We start from the raw sequence: 20,650 nt of genomic DNA, 5'->3' as shown, positions 1-20,650 counted from the left end.
GACATTATACAGCTATGCAACCAGAAACAATCGTACGACAAAAAAGCTGATAAAAGAAGCCGTTATACCTCACCTATCAATGTCAAAATCATCAAAATCATAATTATCAATGTCAGAAAAGTTGAGCAGGAAGTCAGGAAGGAATTACGGAGCCAGGTTACCGAGAAGAGTGAGATAAGCGAAATCCAGTTCAAGAAAGGTAATCGCCACGAACTCTTCAAAATATTTAGAGAATTATCCACCAGGAAGACGCCATCAATTACGCAAATATAAATCTTTCCCGATGGAAGGAGCCCTTTGCGGAGGAATTAAACCCACAAGTAATGACAGACCTAATCACCCTAAGCTCTTTCCCAATCACAAAACGTGTTACAGCAGCGCAGTTTACTCCAAGTCCAGCTTTATTTTCAAAGCTTTGTACCAAGTTTTGCTTGTACTTCTAACAATTCATAACTTATACGTTTTGACAAATATGCTCGTAACTTATGAGTTCGTTCACAAATTTTTCTTGTGGTGAACGTATTTTAATTATTGTAGTATTTTTATTTATAATTATTTGATTGACTAAAAGATACGATGTTGAGGCCATGTCTATCAAAGAAATTCCGAAAAGATCCCAGAACGTCCAATAAGGATGGATGGGAGTTAAGTAAGTATCCCAGGGACTTGCTGTTAATATTGGTCACGAAGCCATCTACCAAAAGCGCATAGAGATCTTTCCTTGCTTAATGACTTTGGTTCATTCTAATTATCCTCTCTATACTCATGAATAAGTTCAAATTTTTTTTTAAATAAATAAGCCCCTTTTTGCATCTTGACATGAAACTGTTTTCCCTCTCTAAAATTTGTTCTTGCAAATCACGAAAGTTTACCTAAAGACTAAAAATTATACTGATAATTACAAAAAAACTAATAGCTAATCACAAATCTCAAAATTTCCCAGGTCTTTGACTTTTTTATAATCTTGGTTTCTCCTCATACTCACTGATTTACGATTTTAAGTTCTTCGTAGATTCATCTAACATTGAAGTGACAAACAAAATCATATTTAATGTTTAAAATATGTAACAGGATCAAAGAGACAATATCCGATACCAAAGTCAGATGATAGTTTTAGATAAATAGGCCTAAATAATTTTCAATTTCGTCATTTCCTGCATCAATGTAGTTCCCATTTGCGCTGGACTATGAGTAACAACTACTCCAGCCTAAAAGTGAAGAAAAGAAAATATAAATGACAAAGAATGAAAAGCAGAAGAAAGCAGCTGATAATTATAAAATTGATCCTGTAAAAATTTGCCTAGTTTAATTCTTTTTTTTTATGCTATATTGTTTATATTTTATTAGCGAAATCCTTGTGGTCTTTTACAGAAAGAACTAAAATAAAAAAGTTAAAACACTTGTGGATTCATTTTCGACAAGTATGTTTTTTTTAATACGTCCATTGTCATTCTCCTCGTTTAACTGCATTTATCCATTCTCGCTTTTAAATGTTACCAGCCTTGGAATTCCTTTTCTCTCTTATTCCTGGCTTTCTAACTTCTTTAATAGTTTTGCACTTTCAAACATTTACGAAAGATCATTTATCCACAATTTTAAATCAAAAATCTGATTATTGACCTGACAGCACTACAAAAATCTTGTCAGTTCAAAAGACATATGTTGTCAGCACCATCTAAGGACAAAAGACTCCTTTACCCGTCCCCCCTCCCTAATTGTACAGAGGAATTATATTACTATATACATTAGCCCGTCTATATGAGGAACTATCAACAAAAACCAGAGACCGTCCGCCCTTTTACTCCCTAACAAAGCAGATTTTAAAAGATTAAAAACTTTTCTCCGTCCACAAGAGGAATAATCACTGCGACTCATTGATTCTCGGTTCATTTATACAGCTTCAATGCACGCCAAAGATCTTACTAAGTATCTTGAAGACAGGACATTATGAATAAAAGCTCCTCGCAAAATATTTACTATATTAGTTGAGTTTACTTCTTTAGATGAACATAACTTTAACGTGAACCCTACATAGGAGAAAATGAAGGCTGGATGTTGCCATGGAAATACCCAACGTATTTTTGTCTAAATTGGGGGATGTACTTAGTCATATTGCCATTTAGGTTTTAGAAGCCTTCGCTTAAAGTTTTTATTCCTTTTTTTTATTGAACTCGGGAAACTATATTGCTTTTACTGCTATTAATTTAAGCTATTTTATTCAACTGAATACCGATATGTGGATTGTTTATACGCCAAATTAACCAAATGCTTCGAACAAGCAATTGCGAAAATTTAAAGGGAAGATTCATGGCAGATTTGTACTGACATCAATATAAATCTTTAGAGGTCAATGTATAATTAGGTACATTAAGGAGAGTTGTCCTTCATCTTTTGCTTCATCTATATTTCCTTACTGATTCGCCTGAGCATGAAAACTAGAAATTAGCATCCCTTTATTATACACCCTTAAATTTCTTGTGTACCAAAAATAGCAAACTGCTACAACGGCTTCAGATCCAGGAAGGTTCGACACAGGTACAGAAGAAACGACTTTAGATGTACCCAATTAAAAAATAAATAAACACATAAATCAGGTATTTATATTAAATTTTCTTGTTCACTTTCCTTCTTTAATTGAGCATAAATTTAACTTTAACCCAATATAAGAGATGGCGAAGGTTGAGTATTCCCATGGAACCTATCAGCCTGTTTTTGTCCAAAATGGAATATTTTTGTTAAAGTGTTTAAATTCTTTGGTCTGGGTAATATAAAAACAATAATAAAATTTTATTTTTAACCCACTTTACAATACATGTAAATAGAAGAGTAACATAAAAAAAAGAACCAATAAAATGGAACAACAAATCTAACGACAGAATAATTACTGATAAAGGAACAGGATAGAACTCTGCTGCGGGCCGAAGGGACAGCTAGCATCCTGACTGTTATTTGTTTGCACAATGTCAAGCGAGGACAAAATTCATGTTGTACCTGGACAGCCCACATGCTGCCAGTTCTGGACAGCAAGTGGCAAATATGATAAAAACTTTACAATATCAAAAAATAATTCCTTTCCTTTTTTATTGAACTGAGGACAACTACTGCTATTAATGCTATTAAAGTAACATTAGCTGTATTAATAAAGATAAATGCTTACAACTAAGACGTAGTAATTTAAGCTGTTTTGTTCAGCTGAGAACTGATATGAGAATTTTTCGGAGGCTAATTTAAACATATACAAAAAAAACAGTCGAGGAATCTTAAAAGGACGATTTATTGCAGGTTTTGATTTTAATACGTGATCCCTCTGATTGAAAGGATGCACAAATGTGTTGGTATTTACTAAAACATCTGGTGTAACACATTCGTACCAAAATAACATTTGGTGTTAGCACATTACTGTAAAGAATTCTTATGAGTGCAACCTGGATAAAGGCAAAAGTAAGTAAGCATAACGGCACTAGACTCTCAAGGTCCAAACCCGTCCGTTCCGTCACCGTTCCGTCACCTTTCAAACAGGAAATGCAACAGGGGAGGGGGGTATTCAGGGCCAGTCATCCTATGCTTTCACTCACCCTTCCTCTTTACCTTTCCCAGATTTCTCCAGGTACCCCTTTAGGGCTGGGTCGACTCTGGTTGAGCTTACGGAGTCACGCCACTGACACCCGTCTCAAACCAAATAACCAGCCACACCAGGAATCGAACCCGGACTGGATGGACTTATCAAATTGCCTTCGAACTAAAAACCAGTTTTATTAGTTTTTTTTTTACTTGTTTTTCTTTCTCCTCGTGGTCCATCGTTTTCACTTTGTGTGTTGACGAGTAAGAAAATATTTCATTGGTTCAAAATATATTCATATTTTTTGTTTTACATTTTTTTTTTTTGCTATTACTCCCAGGGAATTCAGTATTTTTAGAGTTACTACGTCGACACTAATATGGAATAAAACTGCAATCTCTAGAGAGAATTAGATTACAATTTCTTTTTAACTTAGTATAAAATGTGCATTAGGAAAGCTTCCAAGACGATTAAGTTATTTGAAAAAAGTTTAACACAAAATATTAATTTTCAAATGTAGATTCGGTATCCTGAAATGTATAAATTAAGAAGGAGTAAAAAGGAGAGGCTTTTCTTTTTTTCTGTCTCAGTTAGTATTACTACCACTACTAACAACTCATCGCAGCACCCAATCACCTGAGGCCAACACAGCTACGCACGCCGTTCCTCCATCTCAATCTATTCAAAGCCTCCCTCTTTAACCCTCCCAGGAAGATCCCATTTCCTTTAAACCATTGTTTATGACATCCTCTCACCCCAACCATGGACGACCTGCTTTCCATTTAGCCCTAGACAGTTGGCCGAAAAGGAAAATCTGTTATCCTTAATCCGCAGAACGTGCCCTAACCATCTTACCCTTTCTCTCATTATAGCCCTAGAAAGTGGGATTGAACCACATTTTTCGTACAGCCTACTGTTTGAAATAAGGTCAGTCAGTCGGGTACCCAGAACAATCCGTAGGCAATTTCTCTGGAAAAGATCTAGCAAATCTTCATCCGCTTTTCGGAGCGCCCATGCTTCAGAGCCATATTTGACTACTGTCATCACTGTCACTTCCAAAATTCAAACCTTTGTTTGCAGACTTATCTTCCTATTCTTCCAAAAAATTCTTAACTGTGAAAAAACACCCTGAGTCTTAGCTATTCCACTTTTAACATCTTCACTGCTCCCACCCGTCTTTACTAAGAATACGACCAAGTTATATGAAGATGTCCAGCTGATCAATCTTTTCGTTAACCAAAGTCACCTTTTCATCTTGACTTATTCCTAGCCTTAGTGATTAGTGTTGTTAACATTAATTTTTAAGCCCATTCTAGCGCCCTGAACTCACAAAACCTCAAAAGGTTCATTCATTTTGCTCACACTTTCATCTAGGGTGCTCAAATCATCAGCATAATCCAATTCCAAGAGAATTTTTATCCACAATTGATTCAGTGGTCTCCCATTGCGTTTCCTGTGCTCCTTAAGACAAAGTCTATCAAAATGATCCATATAAAGAGGGATAGAACACAACCCTGCTTAACTCCTGATTTAATACGAAACCAGCTGCTAACCTCATTTCTTATCTTAACCGCAGCAGAGTTATTCTCGTACACACCACTAATCGCTTTAATGTAAAAGTCTGGTATACCATGCAAGGATAAGACTTTCACTAAATCTCTTCTATCAACAGAATAAAAGGCTTGCTCGTCTATCTATATATATATAAATAAGGTGTTTGTTTGTGTGTCTGTCGACTGACGTCATGTTTGTGTGTCGACTGATCTCATGTTTGTCGACTGACGTCATTATAAGGATTGAGCAGTAACCAGGACACAAATGACGACCGGGACACCGGGACACAGGGAATATAAATGACGACCGGGACACACAAAGAGAAATTACAGACCGGAACACAGGGAATATAAATGACGACCGGGACACAGGGCCACAACTACAACGGGGAGCCGCGGGGCACAGGGGGGATATATAAATGACGACCGGGACACAGGGAATATAAATGACGACCGGGACACTAAAAGAGAAATTACAGACTGGGACACCGGGACACAAATGCCGACCGGGACACAGGGAATATAAATGATGACCGGGACACAGGGACACAACTACAACGGGGACGCCGGGGGATATATAAATGACGATGGGGACCCAGGGAATGTTCGATTAGCAATCACCATCAACAAAGCTCAAGGGCAATCATTAGAATAATGAGGTATAGATCTGAATACGGATTGTTTTTCTCATGGACAATTATATGTTGCATGTTCAAGAGTCGGTAAACCTGACAATCTATTTATATGCACAGACAATGGGACAGCGAAGAATGTTGTATATTCGCAAGTTTTACGTAGTTAAAAACATATATATATATATATATATATATATATATATATATATATATATATATATATATATATATATATATATATCTATATTCACATTTGGGACACAGGGACAAACCTACAATGGCGCGTAACTAATATGGCACGTAACGACTTACGCGTGCGGGGGGGGCTTGAGGGGGGGGGAAGCGCCACCCCAACAGCTAGTAAGCTATAAAACTCAGGACCAGAGGTGCTTCAATTATTAACCTAAGAGTAAAAATTTTGATTGACACATCCTCCACCTTTTCTAAAACCACACTGTTCTTCTTTTATGACTTTGTCAACAACATCTCTCGGTCCAAAAATATCATATTACTGAGTAATTTGCAACCAGCAGAGACCAGACTAATGCTCGATAATTACCACACTCACTCCTATCAGATTTCTTATACAGTGGTTTAATTAAGGTTTTCCTAAAATCGATAGGTACTTCCCCTTTTTCAAAAATCATACTAATAATCTTCAGTAACTTATTTCTAACCTCAATGCCAATATATATAAGAAACTCATTTAACACACTATCAGCACCTGGAGCTAATTCTTCATCATAAGACACATCTTCCTTCACACCCAAGGTATAACAAACTGTTTAATTTTCCTCTATATCTTTTCCTGCAACTCATCTCGGTTTAACACATTCTGAAAATGATCTGCCCATCTTTCTCTATATCTTTCCTTATCACTAATTGTGACCCCGTTCCTATCTTTAACTGGGACAAGTCTGGACTAACCACTCCCTCTCAATTTATTAACATGCCAGTACAATATTTTACTATTATGTTGTATAGCTGCATCTTCCAGATCCTTGGCAACTTTATTCATACCCTTAACTTTACACCTCCTTAGTTCATATTCTAATTTTTTTTCCACTTTCTTTACATTCCATTGTTTTCATATGATCCATCACTCAGATGATTCTTATAAAAGGCCCTTCTCCTGTCGTGTACATATAAAGCTTTTCACTAGTATTCCTAGCAACGCTCCTAACTTTCTTCCCTAAGACACCATCAGGAACTTCACATATTTTTTTCCCTAAATTATTCAATCCATCTTCACATTGTCATATTTTTAACTCTCAAGTTTAGTATTCAACTGTTCCTGGGAAGTTTCTCTGAAATTCTCATCCTGGAGTCATAACTTCCTGTATAACTTCCATAACATCATAAATTCCCGGGTGGTAGATACTCTTCCTAAATTTCAGCTTTAAATTGACCTTAGACACTACTAGATGGCGATCTGTACTTTTAAAATTAATAAAAGCACTCCTATATACCCTAGTAATCACTACTATTACTGAGATATTATAACTTGCCATTATTGTTTCTAATCTTCTTCCTCTTCTTGAGTCCGAGATTAAAAAAGAATAAAAGAATAATAATGAAAACGTTTACATCTATATAGAGAAAATAGTCCATTTCATTACTGTATTTGCAACAGCCTCTTATTCAGGTTCTTTTTCTTGATAAAATTTACAAGCAAGGATATTTTCCAAAAATCTTATGCAGGCGAATAAGTTTCTTTTTTTTTTAAAGATTGTAGTTCATTGTACATCCTCCTTTCAAGTCACAGAATTTTAATGTGCTTTGTTATAAGCTAGAAGCTTCACGCCCCTATATGCAGAAATTGCCATCAGACTTCCAAAAACCATCGACATGTTCTCTTTGAATGCAACCCAATGGATCAAGATCTAGTAGACTGAGAAATTAATGCAGTCAATTGCAAATCTCTATATCATTTGATGTTTTCATTAATTGCTCCCTTTCACATGAATTGGAAGCCACAACTTACAGTTGGTGATAATGATCCTAAAAAGACGCCATTGTTACTAGCTGCATGCTGATTGTTATCAACTGGCAGATATTTTCTTGGAGCATAGTAAGAATCATCCAATAATCAGTGAGAGAATTCCTGAATATCAAAGAGGTGAATGGACCTCCTACTGGATCCATACACCTCGCAAACATAAGAAGCGACATAATAAGCGACGTTTACTTAATACAAGGACAATAATCACATCACTTATAAGTTGGGATGAGTGTTTTTAACATCAACCAACAAATTCAATCACAGGCAATGTTCAATGCACTTTTTCTTCCAGAAAAGACGGAAAAAAGAATATTTACGACCAGGAGCACGGTGGCGGAGAGGGGTAAGGAATTCGGGACCCTGCTACCCAGAAGACTCTTGCCATGTTAAATTTGAGGCGAACTGAGCAAACATAATAAAAATCAGAGAAAAAAAGTGTGCAAGGGGGACGGAAGAAATGGGACTTCAAACAAGAGTTATTCACAGAAAAAATATTTCCTGCCAATTTTACGCTTGTATATAGAATAAGGCACCTTCAGCTCAATGAAAAAGAAACAGGAAAGTGAAAAACAGCAAGAAATGTTGACTTAAAAAGCAAAATAAGAGAAGTTAAAAACCATAAAACACAGAAAAACTAAAATATTTCAATTGGTTTGAAGTCCATTTTCTGAAACAAAATTGAAAAGATAAAGGACTTCTTGAAGTCCGAACAAGCGGTGCTGATCCCCGTCTCAAGGCCCTTCGGCCGGGAAGTACAATAGGGAGAGGGAGCCAGCCATCCTGCACTTTGGCACACTCTTCCTGATTACCTTCCCCAGGTTTCTCCAGATACCCCTTTAGAGCTGATTCGACTCTGGCTCAGCTTACAGTCACACCACTGACCCCTGTTCTAAACTAAATAACTGGCCACACCAGGAGTCAAACCCTTGTCCTTAGAACAAAGGATTCAAACGGAATCAAAGGATTCCTTTACTTAGTCTTTTTGTTTTTTCCTCCTCTGAGTTTTATTCTAAATAGCCTACTACCAGAGTTTTCGGTAATTTTTATGGTTTTAACAATCTATTTTGTTTTCGGATAAAAGAGATGCCTAAAATTTACAAATTTGCTTCAATGCACTCCCCTCCCCACGAAAAATATGTGTGTTACTTCCCGTCCGAACTGAATTTCTGGCAATACCACCGTATAGGGTTGTAAGGAATATTCAAGGTTCAAGGCTCGAAGTATTTATCTATGGGCTCGAGATGAACTTTTACAGCAGTCCAGTCAAACAAAATAGGAACTGTTTATGTATGCACTCTGGTTTTTAAAGGATTTTTCCTGAATGAAAATTATCCTGTTCCAACCAACCCAATAGTTTTAAAGTAATCCATAATTCTTTTTTTTTAAAGGAAACAAATCTTGGTTTTGGACCGGCGGGCTGGGCGAAAGTTTTCCGATTTTCGAATATCGGCTTTTTCAAGCTAGTCTAGACATGCCAAATTGGAAGCAATTCTTTATTAATTTTGTAGCTAAAATTTGTACAACAAAATGGAAACCAGGAAATAAATACAGCTAGAAGTTTTAAGCCATGAAACATCAAGAGCTTCAATGCTTATAAAAATCACCTAAACTCATAATTTCCTTTTTTCTTTTCATTACTTCCTATTATTTCCAATGTGGCGTTGGAGGATCAGAATCTTACCTTTTCTAAAGCGTCGATTTTATCTCTGGCTCCACCCTTTCCTCCAGAGATAATAGCACCAGCATGACCCATTCTTCTTCCAGGGGGAGCCGTTACACCAGCAATGAATGACACGACGGGTTTCTTATTATCTCCCTGTAATAAATATAAGGAACTGACGATTAAAAAAGAAATAATGTGAAAAGAGCAGAAAAAAAAAAACAATACAATTTAGAAGTTCTGAAGTATTGAGGATGGCGAAAATGAAGTCCTAATTATTTAAATTGTTCAAGCAGGAGCTTAAAAAACCATATTTTTTTTTTTACAGGAAAACACTTTTTGATGAAAAAGACCTTCGCGTGCAGTTACACAGCAGCAGGAATCAAATTAAAAAAAGAAGAAAGAAACGTGGGTAAAGATCATCAAAAATATAAGCTAAAACATATGGCACCAAACAACTTACCTTAAATTGCAGTTAGGAGCAATCTAAGGATTTCTCCTTGTAGAGCTTCAGAATAATGACTTGAGCTGTATAAAAGTTCTTTAGTGACCAGGCGCTGTTGCAGGATTAGTAGCATCCCAATTGAGTTTACACTCTCTGGAGGACCACCCAGCATCCAGCCTTCGTTTGAAAACCAATTGATTTAGCAGTAACTGTACAATTAGACAGTTTGTTCCAAGTGTTGATACTTCGTGATAAAAAGAATTGAGTGCGGACTCTAGATACTGTAGACGACTTGACAAGTTTCAGTCATGCGGTTCCTGTTCTTGAGTTGAACTTAATAAGGGTTAGTTTTTTTGAAGGTGTAGATGTTTGGGGCATCAATAGATTACTTAATATTTGAATTTCAACGAACGAAGAACGTTGTCAAGTTCAACTAATTAGCTTTCCTTATTTCTTTTCACGGTTCAACGTGGCAACAATGATGCAGCCCTGTGATACTGCCTCAAAAACCTCATAATTTTGGAACAACCAAAAGAAAATTCTTAGAATATCAGGGTTTTCAGTTATGGATAGACCTAAATCTTTAGCTCAGCCGATGAAACGTCATGGCAAAACATTCAACAAGAAAGATATAGAGTCTTAAAGAACACGTATGACATTACCTACATAGAGTCTGACTGAAGATGTTCTTGATTGCTACTTGATTCAAGGCGATTTTGGATTTTACTTCTAGACTCTTGTACATCAAGGTTCTAAGTAAATTTTTTCCCAGTTTATTGAAAACTAAGTAGCTGATTAAATAATTAATAACTAAAAACTAATTAAATAAATAAAGTTAATTGAAAACATTACTGACGCAAAACCTTCAACATAGGGTATTAATAGCTAAAAGAGTCTGTAATAAAATAAATTATATAAAAAATAATGGATTTATGCTTTTAAACTTTTATTATATTATCAACTCAGCCGATGAAACGTCATGGCAAAACGTACAGAAAAAAAGATATAGAGTCTTAAAGAATACGAAAAACATTACCTAGATTTAGTCTGATTGAAGAGGGCCAACACTTGTCATCACAAACAAAGCTATATCAACAATTGATTTATCTAGCATTTATTTTTTCAGCGAGATCGAGTTTAATTTCAAGTATTCAAGTGACCCTAGAAGTTGCACTAGAATTTAGTTTTCAAGACATACATTTTAGTTTCTCCTCCCCCCTCCCTGGGATAAAATTTTTGGTTTCTTCCTGTCCAAAAATTTTAAGCTCCTATGTTTCTTCATCTTTCTTACTCATAACCCTCAGCAAATTGGGTTACCATTATTTACTGTTTTAAGAACTAAAAAAGGAAGTTTGGTGTTGCTAAATCTGTTGGTATTTCTTTGTAAATTGTCAACTAAAAACACAGGAGACCCAAAATTGTTTTCTAAGTTTTTTAAGTTATACGTACTAACAATTAATGAATAAACTATTATTTAGCAAGATTTTGTTTTGACTACTCTTTAAAAAATTTTGTTCCTAACGAACTGTTATCTACCTCTAAAACATCTTACAGCTGCTGCGTATACACCCCGTATAATGCAAAACCCCAACAGTTCAAAAAGCGATGCAAACTTGTCTGTCAGTATGCATTCTAGCAAAAAGAAAATAAAGTTTTGTTTTAACGTATAGACACTGTAGTAAAGAAAAAGACAAAAAAGGGCATACTAAATGCACAAGTAGGCGTATTAGGTATTGGCTGTATAAGAGGTCTCGATTCTTTAAAAAGAAATATGTCAAATTGGTCTTAATAAATACTCTCTCTAAAGAGTTATACAAAAATAGCATTGGCTGGCCTTCATTTTACGAGGGCTAAATGTCCAAAGATTACCAATTTCTTTCTGTCAAAGTAGGATAAACACAGCCGTTAGACAAAAAAAAAAAAAAAAAAAAAAAAAAAAAAAAAAAAAAAAAAAGCCTAGTTCTTACTGTAAAGATAGGACTTTAGAAGATATGGCTACTGAAACAGTACACAATAGCATAGTGAGAACATAAGAAGGTCTTACAGTATTGTGCTTTAAGAGATACTCAGCAGCGCGTTCTTCAGCACCACCTCCAATTTCACCAATTAGAATAATTCCCCTTGTCTCTGGGTCGTTCAAAAAAACCTCTAAGCAGTCAATAAAGTTTGATCCATTAAAAGGATCACCACCAATCCCAACACACAACGTTTGTCCGAGACCAACCTGAGGGAGAAAAAGATTTACTCACGAGTAATGAACACAACAATATTAGTGCACTCGTAGCTTGAATTCGTTGCGAGAAAAAGGCCCATGGTCTTGGATTAAAGAACTACGAGGTGGTTTAACTGGAGCAAAAACTTCACTAGAAAAAAAAGGCAGACAAGAAAGATTAAAAGCAAGATAAAGAGAGAGAAAGAGAGAGAGAAAGAGAGAGAGAGAGAGAGAGAGAGAGAGAGAGAGAGAGAGAGAGAGAGAGAGAGGTGAGAGTGAGAGAGAGAGAGAGAGAGAGAGAGAGAGGAGAGAGAGAGAGAGAGAGAGAGAGAGAGAGAAAGAGAAGAGAGAGAGAGAGAGAGAGAGAGAGAGAGAGAGAGAGAGAGAGGAGAGAGAGAGGAGAGAGAGAGAGAGAGAGAGAGGGGGGTGATGGAGAATTAACTGGAACCAAAGACCAGTCTAGCACTGACGCAATGAAATATGAAAGAATTTGAAAGCAGCTCTGACAGCTTAAAAACAGCATAGATTACTTAATGAATTAAGGCTTTAAGACATGCGTTCTCTCGAGGAAATGGGACCTTGAGATTTCGCAAAGTAAGGTGCTATGAAGGGAGTAAATATATGCACAAAAACTCTTACTTTTATATGTCTCCGTATAAGATAAGACTTACTACACAAAATGGCGGGCGAATTCGCGTTTTTTGAGCCGAGACAAACACAAAGAGAAATGTGAAAAACAGCCCACAAATACAAATAAGGCAAAGTGAAGAGATAAAATGAAAATTTATACAAAATATAAAGAAAATGAAAATACTTTTCTTATAAATCATACAGATTGGTTTAATCATAGAAATACATTGTAAACCAAACGAGTTAAAACTCGATAAAATATTTAATACCTGAGTCGTTTGGTGAACAGCCTCGTAGGTCAAAGTGCCAGACCGACTAACAATGCCAATACATCCTTTCTTGTGAATGTGACCAGGCATGATTCCAATTTTACACTAGAAAAAAATAAAACATGAATGTTTTTAGTATGTGGTATTTGGACAAGGAAAGATAATTTAAAGTCCTAATGATCCAAAAAACTAGTCGAATCTTCTTCTGAGAGAACATGCTATTCGTTTTATTTGGTAACAAAAAATGAGTAAAAAATGTCAACCATGAGCAAGGTTTCCCGCGCAGACTGTCACATGCAATATCGACTGGGAGGTGACCAAATACCCGATCTACTTGGTATAGGTCAGGTCAACTTTATGCCAGCTAATTAGTTGCCCTTATGCAGGACAGAAGGTCACCACTAGGTCAGATATTTAAACAAACTCTGTAATTAGACTACTATAAGCTGTCTTAAGCTACTTGCTGGCTAAATAGTACAGTTTACAACCCCAAAAATTGATTCAACCCAATTAGCATGGAACCAGTTAAACAGATCTAAGTCACCATTGATTATCCCATTCCCTCTTTAAAGAAAATTTTGGTAAAAATACTCGAACTCTGATGAATTTTACTTACAGTTACAGGAGCGAACAGGCAGGGTTCCAGGTAGAAATATGACGTTTTTACTAGATTTTACTAGGTCGGTAGAAATAGGGATATATGGTATCCTAGCCTAGGTAAATTTGGTGTAGGAAAAGAAAGCAGACCATAATGGTACTGAGACCATTAGGTTAGAGACTTTTGCAATTTTGCAGGTATAACAATCTAGTTACAACCAATACGGTGTTTGGTCATAAAATGGCCCATAAGTTAACCTGGTATTCACGTGTTGGTAAGACAGCAAACCTTGTTGATTACGTTATAGTAAACCGAAGACTGACAGGATCAATACAAGATATTAGGGTATATAGGAGTTCTGTTATTAATGTTAAAAGTAAAGATCACCATCTATTGGTGTCTAGGGTTATTTTAAAGCTGAAATATCAGAAGGGTAATTACCTCCCGGGAGAATTATGATGTTGGTAGACTCCATTATAAAAATTGGAGAGAAACTTTCTAGGAACAATTGAATACTAAGCTTGAGAGTTTAAAATTTGACAATGTGGAAGATGGTTTGAACAATTTTAGAAAAACAATTTGTGACGTTGCTGATGGTGTCTTAGGGAAGAAAGTTAGGACTGCAGCTAGGAATATTAGTAAAAAAGCTTTATGTGTAATATAGAGGAAAAGAGGTTTGTACAAGAATTATCTGAATGATAGACCATATGAAAAACAAAAGGAATGTAAAGGGAGTGGAGAAAACATTAAAATATGAACAAAGGAGATGTAGTAGTAGCTGTCGTAGATGTAGGCTGCTATCGCTAATTTGCATTTCTTTGCAACATATTCAAAATCAGACTATACTTGTAAATATAAATAAAACAATGAACATTAACTCTTATTGTACATATCGACGAAAACCGGGACGAAAGAATTACCATATCGGTTTGTTCTTGCTTTAACACGAACTAACTTATTTTGCTTTCTCGTTCTTGATGGCAGAGGTTGATCAGGTAGAATGTCACGGTGCTGAGACTTAGCGTTTGCGACTAGCGTTTGCACTTTTAACCACGTTTTCGATATGTGCGGCAAAGCTGAAGTCATTGGAGAAAGTAACTCCAAGGATCTTGATACTATTTGTTAGAGGGAATAGAACATTTGGCTCCATAGCGTCGCTTTTCAGCGGGTTAAAGCCTACTATCTTCGACTTGTTCCGATTAATCTCAAGATTTAGCTCTGCGCACTCTTTTGTGAAAACGCTGAAAATATATGAATTGAATTGTGGCGTCACAACTCCCATTTTGTACTAAATATTTCAGGATAAATGACAGGTCGTCCACGAACTTGTAGCGATCGTCATAGTTAGCTATGAGGAAGTTAATTACTCGTAGCTGACTCTCCTATCATTTCCTGAAAATTTCAAATTAATATACTCAGTCATTCCCAAATTATGTCCTTTTGAAAACGCGTATACACATAACGTGTTTTGACTTGGTTCAACACTTCCCTCAACATCCTCTGAAGATCTCATCTGAATGCCCTTTCTCTCTTTGGAAAGGAAAGGTTGAAAGTGTCCACCTTTCTCAATAGCATATACTATATGTAAACAATGGACGAACTGTTTAAATTAGAGCCCTTGCCCTGAGGACTGTGAGGGAGGGGCTGGCATCCTCAAAGACACAATTACTGTAACCTTTCTTGCATAAATAATGACGAAGACCACACTGCCTTTCCATAATACAAATACAGAAGAGAGAATAAAGAGGACTTTTTTTTCCCAAGACAGTGAACGAATAAAACCTATTCGAATAGTTCACTATAGAGACCGAAACAGATGGAAAAATACCTTTTCTAGATGTATTGATAATACGTAGTGTGAATAAACTTGATTTTACGGTTTACAGAAAACCTAAGCATAATAATGGATACCTTCACTTCAAATCTACCCATCCTCCACAGGTTTGAAGAGGCGTGGTAATATCTCTTGTGGATAGAGTACTTAATATCTGTTCAGAGCCGTATTTAAAAAAAATAATTAAATTTTATTACAGATTTTAATTAAATTTTACTTTTTGGCAACGGGTACTCAATTTGTCTCATAAATACTGTTATTGCTCAAAGATTAAAGATACATTCTTCTAAGGCCTTAAATCCCACACCAGTAAACGATTCGAATAACTCACAAGCACGATTTACCTACCTTACATTCTGAAAATTACTTCAAAACTGAAAAAAAGCTTATTTAAAAAATAATTTACGTGTTGTCTTCACAAGTAATTTAAATATAATGAATCTTCTCAATCCTGGTAAGGATAAAACCCCAGTTACTCGTCTAAGAGGGGTGTATTAAATACCATATAGTTGGGGGAATTATTACATTGGTCGAACCCACCAAACTTTAGGAACAAGATTACAGCAACACAAAGAAAGTATTGAAAAAGCATTAAAATCTAAAAATAGCTCCATATCTTTCGATTTAGCTTTAAGCAATCATATTTTTAAAATCCTAGCTATTACGTTCTATTTGACGAAACAATTCTAATTAGCAATGACCTAAGAATCCAACAAACTATCCGCGAGGCAATCGAAATCAAACAAAAAGCTTGTAAAATGTTAGCTTTTTTTCACACAGTCTTGGCTGAACTTTTCGTTATGAAGTAATGATGCCTAGGCTATTTTAAAAAATGGATTTTTAACCAAGAACTTTTATTGTAAGTGTGTTATTGTTTATCATTTTCTTTGCTGAAGACGGTCCTCAGATATAGGGCCGAAATATTCAAATAGGTTTTATTCGTTCACTGTCGTGGGAAAAAAAGTTCTCATTATTCTCTCTTTTGTATTTGTATCCCTTTCTAGCATGCTAGACATAATGGTTATCTCGAAATTTTGATTCAAAGTGTTTGGGGAAATGATGGGCATGGGGGGGACTGGTTGCCCTCCAATCATATTGGAATATTAAAAAGGGCACTAGAACTTTTAATTAATAATCGAATGAACTCCTTTCGAAGTTCCTACGACAACTCCTTCTATAAATAGTGCCCTGGCCAGAAAAAAAAACAGAAATAAACAAATAAATAATACTTTGTCCCCCCTTCGCTCTTTGCTTAGGCAGCGCTATTGTGCAGCCTACGATTTGTAGTATGATTTGTCTTTTGCTTGATTCGACAAACATACCCAAACTTATCTTGTGTAGAAGCTCCCTCCATCCCACCCTCAAATAACCTCAAGGTTTATTGAATTGAGGAGCCATACTTGTTCTGGGGCAATGATTCCTGGGCAGTTTGGTCCAACCAGTCGAGATTTGTTCTGTCTAACAAGCCTATGCTTTACTTTGACCATATCGTGTTGGGGAATGCCCTCTGTGATACAAACAATCAATGGGATTTCAGCATCCATGGCTTCCATTATTGCGCTTGCAGCACCGGGAGGTGGCACATAAATTACTGAGGCATCTGGCTGCACAGCATCCTTTGCCTGTAAAAAGAAAAACATATAAATTGACTATGCGTGCATGTTTAAAATGAAATTCGACAAGGTATCTCTTATCTAGATGAACATGCAGGGACGCCTAAAATTTGAAAAATACCTTCTTTTATAATTTCATTGCAAATAAAAAAAACAGAAATTACCTCCCCCTTCCCACATTTTTAATATACCTTTTTCTAGTATATAACTTTATTTTGTAAAAGGTCGAAGATAGGCAACTTTTTTTTCATCTTCGTAAAAAAAAAATCATTGTTCCCCCTTCCCTTTCATGGAATCAGCACCAATAAGAACATGAGATACCAGCGCATATGTCAAAGGGGAAACTGAGAACCCACCTAGCCAAAAACTAGGAATATATTTACCCTACTTTCTACCAGTTGGCTGTACTATTACTTTTGAGGTAAACTTGGCAACAAACTAAGGTTCATCTACAGAACTATACTCATAATGCTACAATGAAACGTCTCTCATAAAATTTAAGTAACTGGGAACCACAAACATGGGTGATGACAAGCAAAAATTAGCTTTATGGCAAATGAAAAAAATTCGTGCCATCTGGAAAAAAAATACCATGTCAGAAGTTTTGTCTGATGAGAAACTGGGAGTTTAAACTAGCCCAAAAACCAAAATGATCGAGGGGACCCAACTAACAAAAATGTTGGGGTGGGGTCAAGGACTTCTTTTTACTTTTTTATGAATATACAAAGAAATTTGTTTCGGAATCTGTCCCCCCGCCCTCAATTGAAACCCCTAAATTTAGATTGTCTTCTGTTGGCTGTTCTAATGCTGTTTAGTCTGATTTAGTTCTGAACGAAGCTTCAGGATTCCCTACCATTATTTTGTTTACTTAGCAAAGTTGAAACAAAACCGCACAAATAAAACTACAAGGAAACGTTTACCATAAATTTTAAAGGGGACCAGGATCAAAAACATGGTTGCTGGCAAGCAAAAATTAGTTTTGTGGCAAGAAAAAAAATTGTGCCATCTGAAAAAGTTTAACCTGTGGAGAAACTGTGAGTGTAAACTAGCCAAAAAACAAAATGATTGGGGGGCCAATTCACGAAAATGTTAAGGGAGGAGGGTCGAGGATTTTTTTTTTACTTTTTTTGAAGATACAATGAATTTTTTTTCGAATTCTACGCCCCCTCCCCAACCTAAATTGAAAGCCCTATATATTGATTGTCTTCTGTTAGCTGTTCTAATAATCTAATACCGTTCAGTCTAATTTAGTGCTAAACGAAGATTCAGGATTCCCTACCATTTTCTTGTTTACTTAGCAAAGTTGAAACAAAACCACACAAACAAAACTGCAAGAAAATGTTTACCATAAGGTTGACAGGGGGCAATGATCAAAAACATGGCTGCTAGCAAGCAAAAATTAGTTTTTCCTTACTAGAGAAATATAAAAAAATATTGGTGCTACATTAGTTGTAGAAAATCCAAATGAAAAATCAGGCCAAAATATTGACGACCTCCCTTTTTTCCTCAACTGATTCGGGCTCCACGAATCTGACTCCACAGCCCTGATATTATCATTATATCCATTTTTCAAATCATGGCAGGTTCCTACCTCTCCTCTCTTCTTGTATGTCCTTTTGTCGCATGCACTTTTTCCAGAACTTAGATCCCCTTACAATTCTAGGATTCACGTCTGTAGGGATTTTTCTCTGAGCCTCGAATAAAGTCTGACCATATAAGTTTAAAAAAAAAGAAACTCTGAAAAACATGTCAAAATGTACAAAATTCAGATTTTGGCATAAAAATACAGCAAACAATCGTCCTTAGCAGACGCAAAATGAAGATCTGTGAAAACTGAAAAATCCATCTGTGGTGCCATATTACAGTTTATTTAAAATAAAAAAGCAGAATCAATCCATTAAACTTTGGAAAATTATTGTCCATAAAATCTCAAACACTAACAATCTGATGTTTCCCAAGTCAACTACACCTTCAAAGTAAAGCTGCACCCACTTAAGCTACTTGTCGCCACGTGGCTTTAGCTTATTTCGCCATATTTCTTTAGTTTCAATTTGACACCTGCAATTACCCAAACTGAACCAACTTTTATATAAAATTGTATTCCGAATTTCTCCGAAGTATCAAAGATATATATGGTTGCGAAAGTTTCCACTAAACTAATTTAATCAATCATATTCATTTTCACTGTCCTTGGTAGTTTAAGGACAAATGTAAATTAGAAATCAACTGCAAACTATGATTGTTTACCATATGAAAATTCAACGAAGTTGCAGCTATTCAGCTAGTAAACAACTTTTGTCAGTGGCAACACTATTGGGCTGTTAATAGTAAAGAGCCATAAGGTTTTAATATATTATTATTTATTTATTTATTTTTTTCTCCAGAGGTACTTCATATGGAGGGGTTCAGTCGATTGGAAATCGCAAGTTCTAGCGCCCTTTAAGATTTAAACGTAATCGGAGGGCAACTAGCCCCCTCCCCCACACCTTTTTCCCCAAAATGCATCTGATCAGTGTTAACACATAAAGTTTTTATGGAAGGGGTGCCCTATAAAGTTTGAAGGATTCTCATTTGATTGGAAATTTAAAGTTCTAGTTCCCTTATTAAGAGTCAAAGTGATCGGAGGGTAATCTGCCCCCCACACTCTTGTTTTAGCCAAAACAGATACGATCCAAATTTTCTATTGTTCAAAAAAGTCCATATGGAGCATTATATGCCCAGTGTTGGAAAACCCCCACAGCCCCCAGGGTAAGGGCAGTAAATAACATATAAGGTTTTATGGAAGGGGTAACCAAATAAACTTAGGAGGGGGCTCATTCGATTGGAAATCGACAATTTTAGTGCCATTTTAAGAGTTAGGAGCGATCGAAGGGCAACTAGCAACCCGCACGTCCTTTCCTCCCAAATCCTTTTCATCCAATCGATATTTTGAGATTGCCATTATGTTCAAAGCAGTCTAAAGGCCAAAAAACTATACCTCAAAAGTTAACAAAACCCCCACAGCCCCTGAGGCAAGGGCTGTAATTTATGCAAATTACCCATTGTTAACATGTAAGGTCTATTATTAAGAAAAGGCGGCATGTTTGATCCTGGATCTCCATAAAAAGGTTGAGTATTTCATTGGAACTACAAGGAAATACTGAGAAGGATGCCAAATAAAACAATCGAAGCACATTTTGTCCTTGCTGGTTGTAAAAAGGGAATATTAGTAATATCTAAGGAACGACTGAGTGTATTAGGTTGACACTTTCAAGTTTTGTTAAGGGGATGTTGACGAAAGATTCAAAGTTAACCACCCCCCTCCCCTCCTTGCCATTTTATGTGCCCTCTCTTCTCAAAATCTCCTTAAAATTGTCAAAATTTTGTAAGTATCATTTTGTTCAATCCAGTCAAAAGGTGTAATAGCTATGCCTCCTGGGATGACATACCCCCCCCACAGCCCCGGGCAAGGACTGTAAATTAAGCAATTTATACATTGTTTACACGCAGGATTCATAATTAGCAAAACTTGAAGTTTGATTTTGGGTGTAACCGGAGAGCCCAGGTGTATTAAGATGAAACTTTGGAGAATGTTGATGGGTTTCTTAAACTTTTCAGAAGGCACTATATATATCCAGTTTATCAAAGTGGATCAGCAATA

At 36.1% G+C, this 20,650-nt stretch overlaps 1 protein-coding gene across 1 annotated transcript in view; it reads right to left on the bottom strand.

Annotated features, from left to right (window-relative positions):
• Positions 1–1,030: 1,030 nt before the first annotated feature.
• The window catches only part of LOC136025377 (succinate--CoA ligase [ADP/GDP-forming] subunit alpha, mitochondrial-like), a 29,163-nt gene continuing 9,543 nt past the window's right edge, over positions 1,031–20,650 (bottom strand). The window contains exons 3-7 of the mRNA XM_065701357.1: positions 16,798–17,019; positions 12,966–13,070; positions 11,899–12,078; positions 9,431–9,565; positions 1,031–1,208 (exon numbers count right to left, since the gene is read on the bottom strand). Coding sequence (XP_065557429.1) covers positions 1,128–1,208; positions 9,431–9,565; positions 11,899–12,078; positions 12,966–13,070; positions 16,798–17,019 — 723 coding nt within the window. The 3' untranslated portion in view covers positions 1,031–1,127. The remainder of the gene's footprint in view (positions 1,209–9,430; positions 9,566–11,898; positions 12,079–12,965; positions 13,071–16,797; positions 17,020–20,650) is intronic.

This window comes from Artemia franciscana, chromosome 3 (assembly GCF_032884065.1).
Source record: "Artemia franciscana chromosome 3, ASM3288406v1, whole genome shotgun sequence".
NCBI lineage: Eukaryota > Metazoa > Arthropoda > Branchiopoda > Anostraca > Artemiidae > Artemia > Artemia franciscana.
This window is presented reverse-complemented; position numbering and strand designations above follow the sequence as displayed.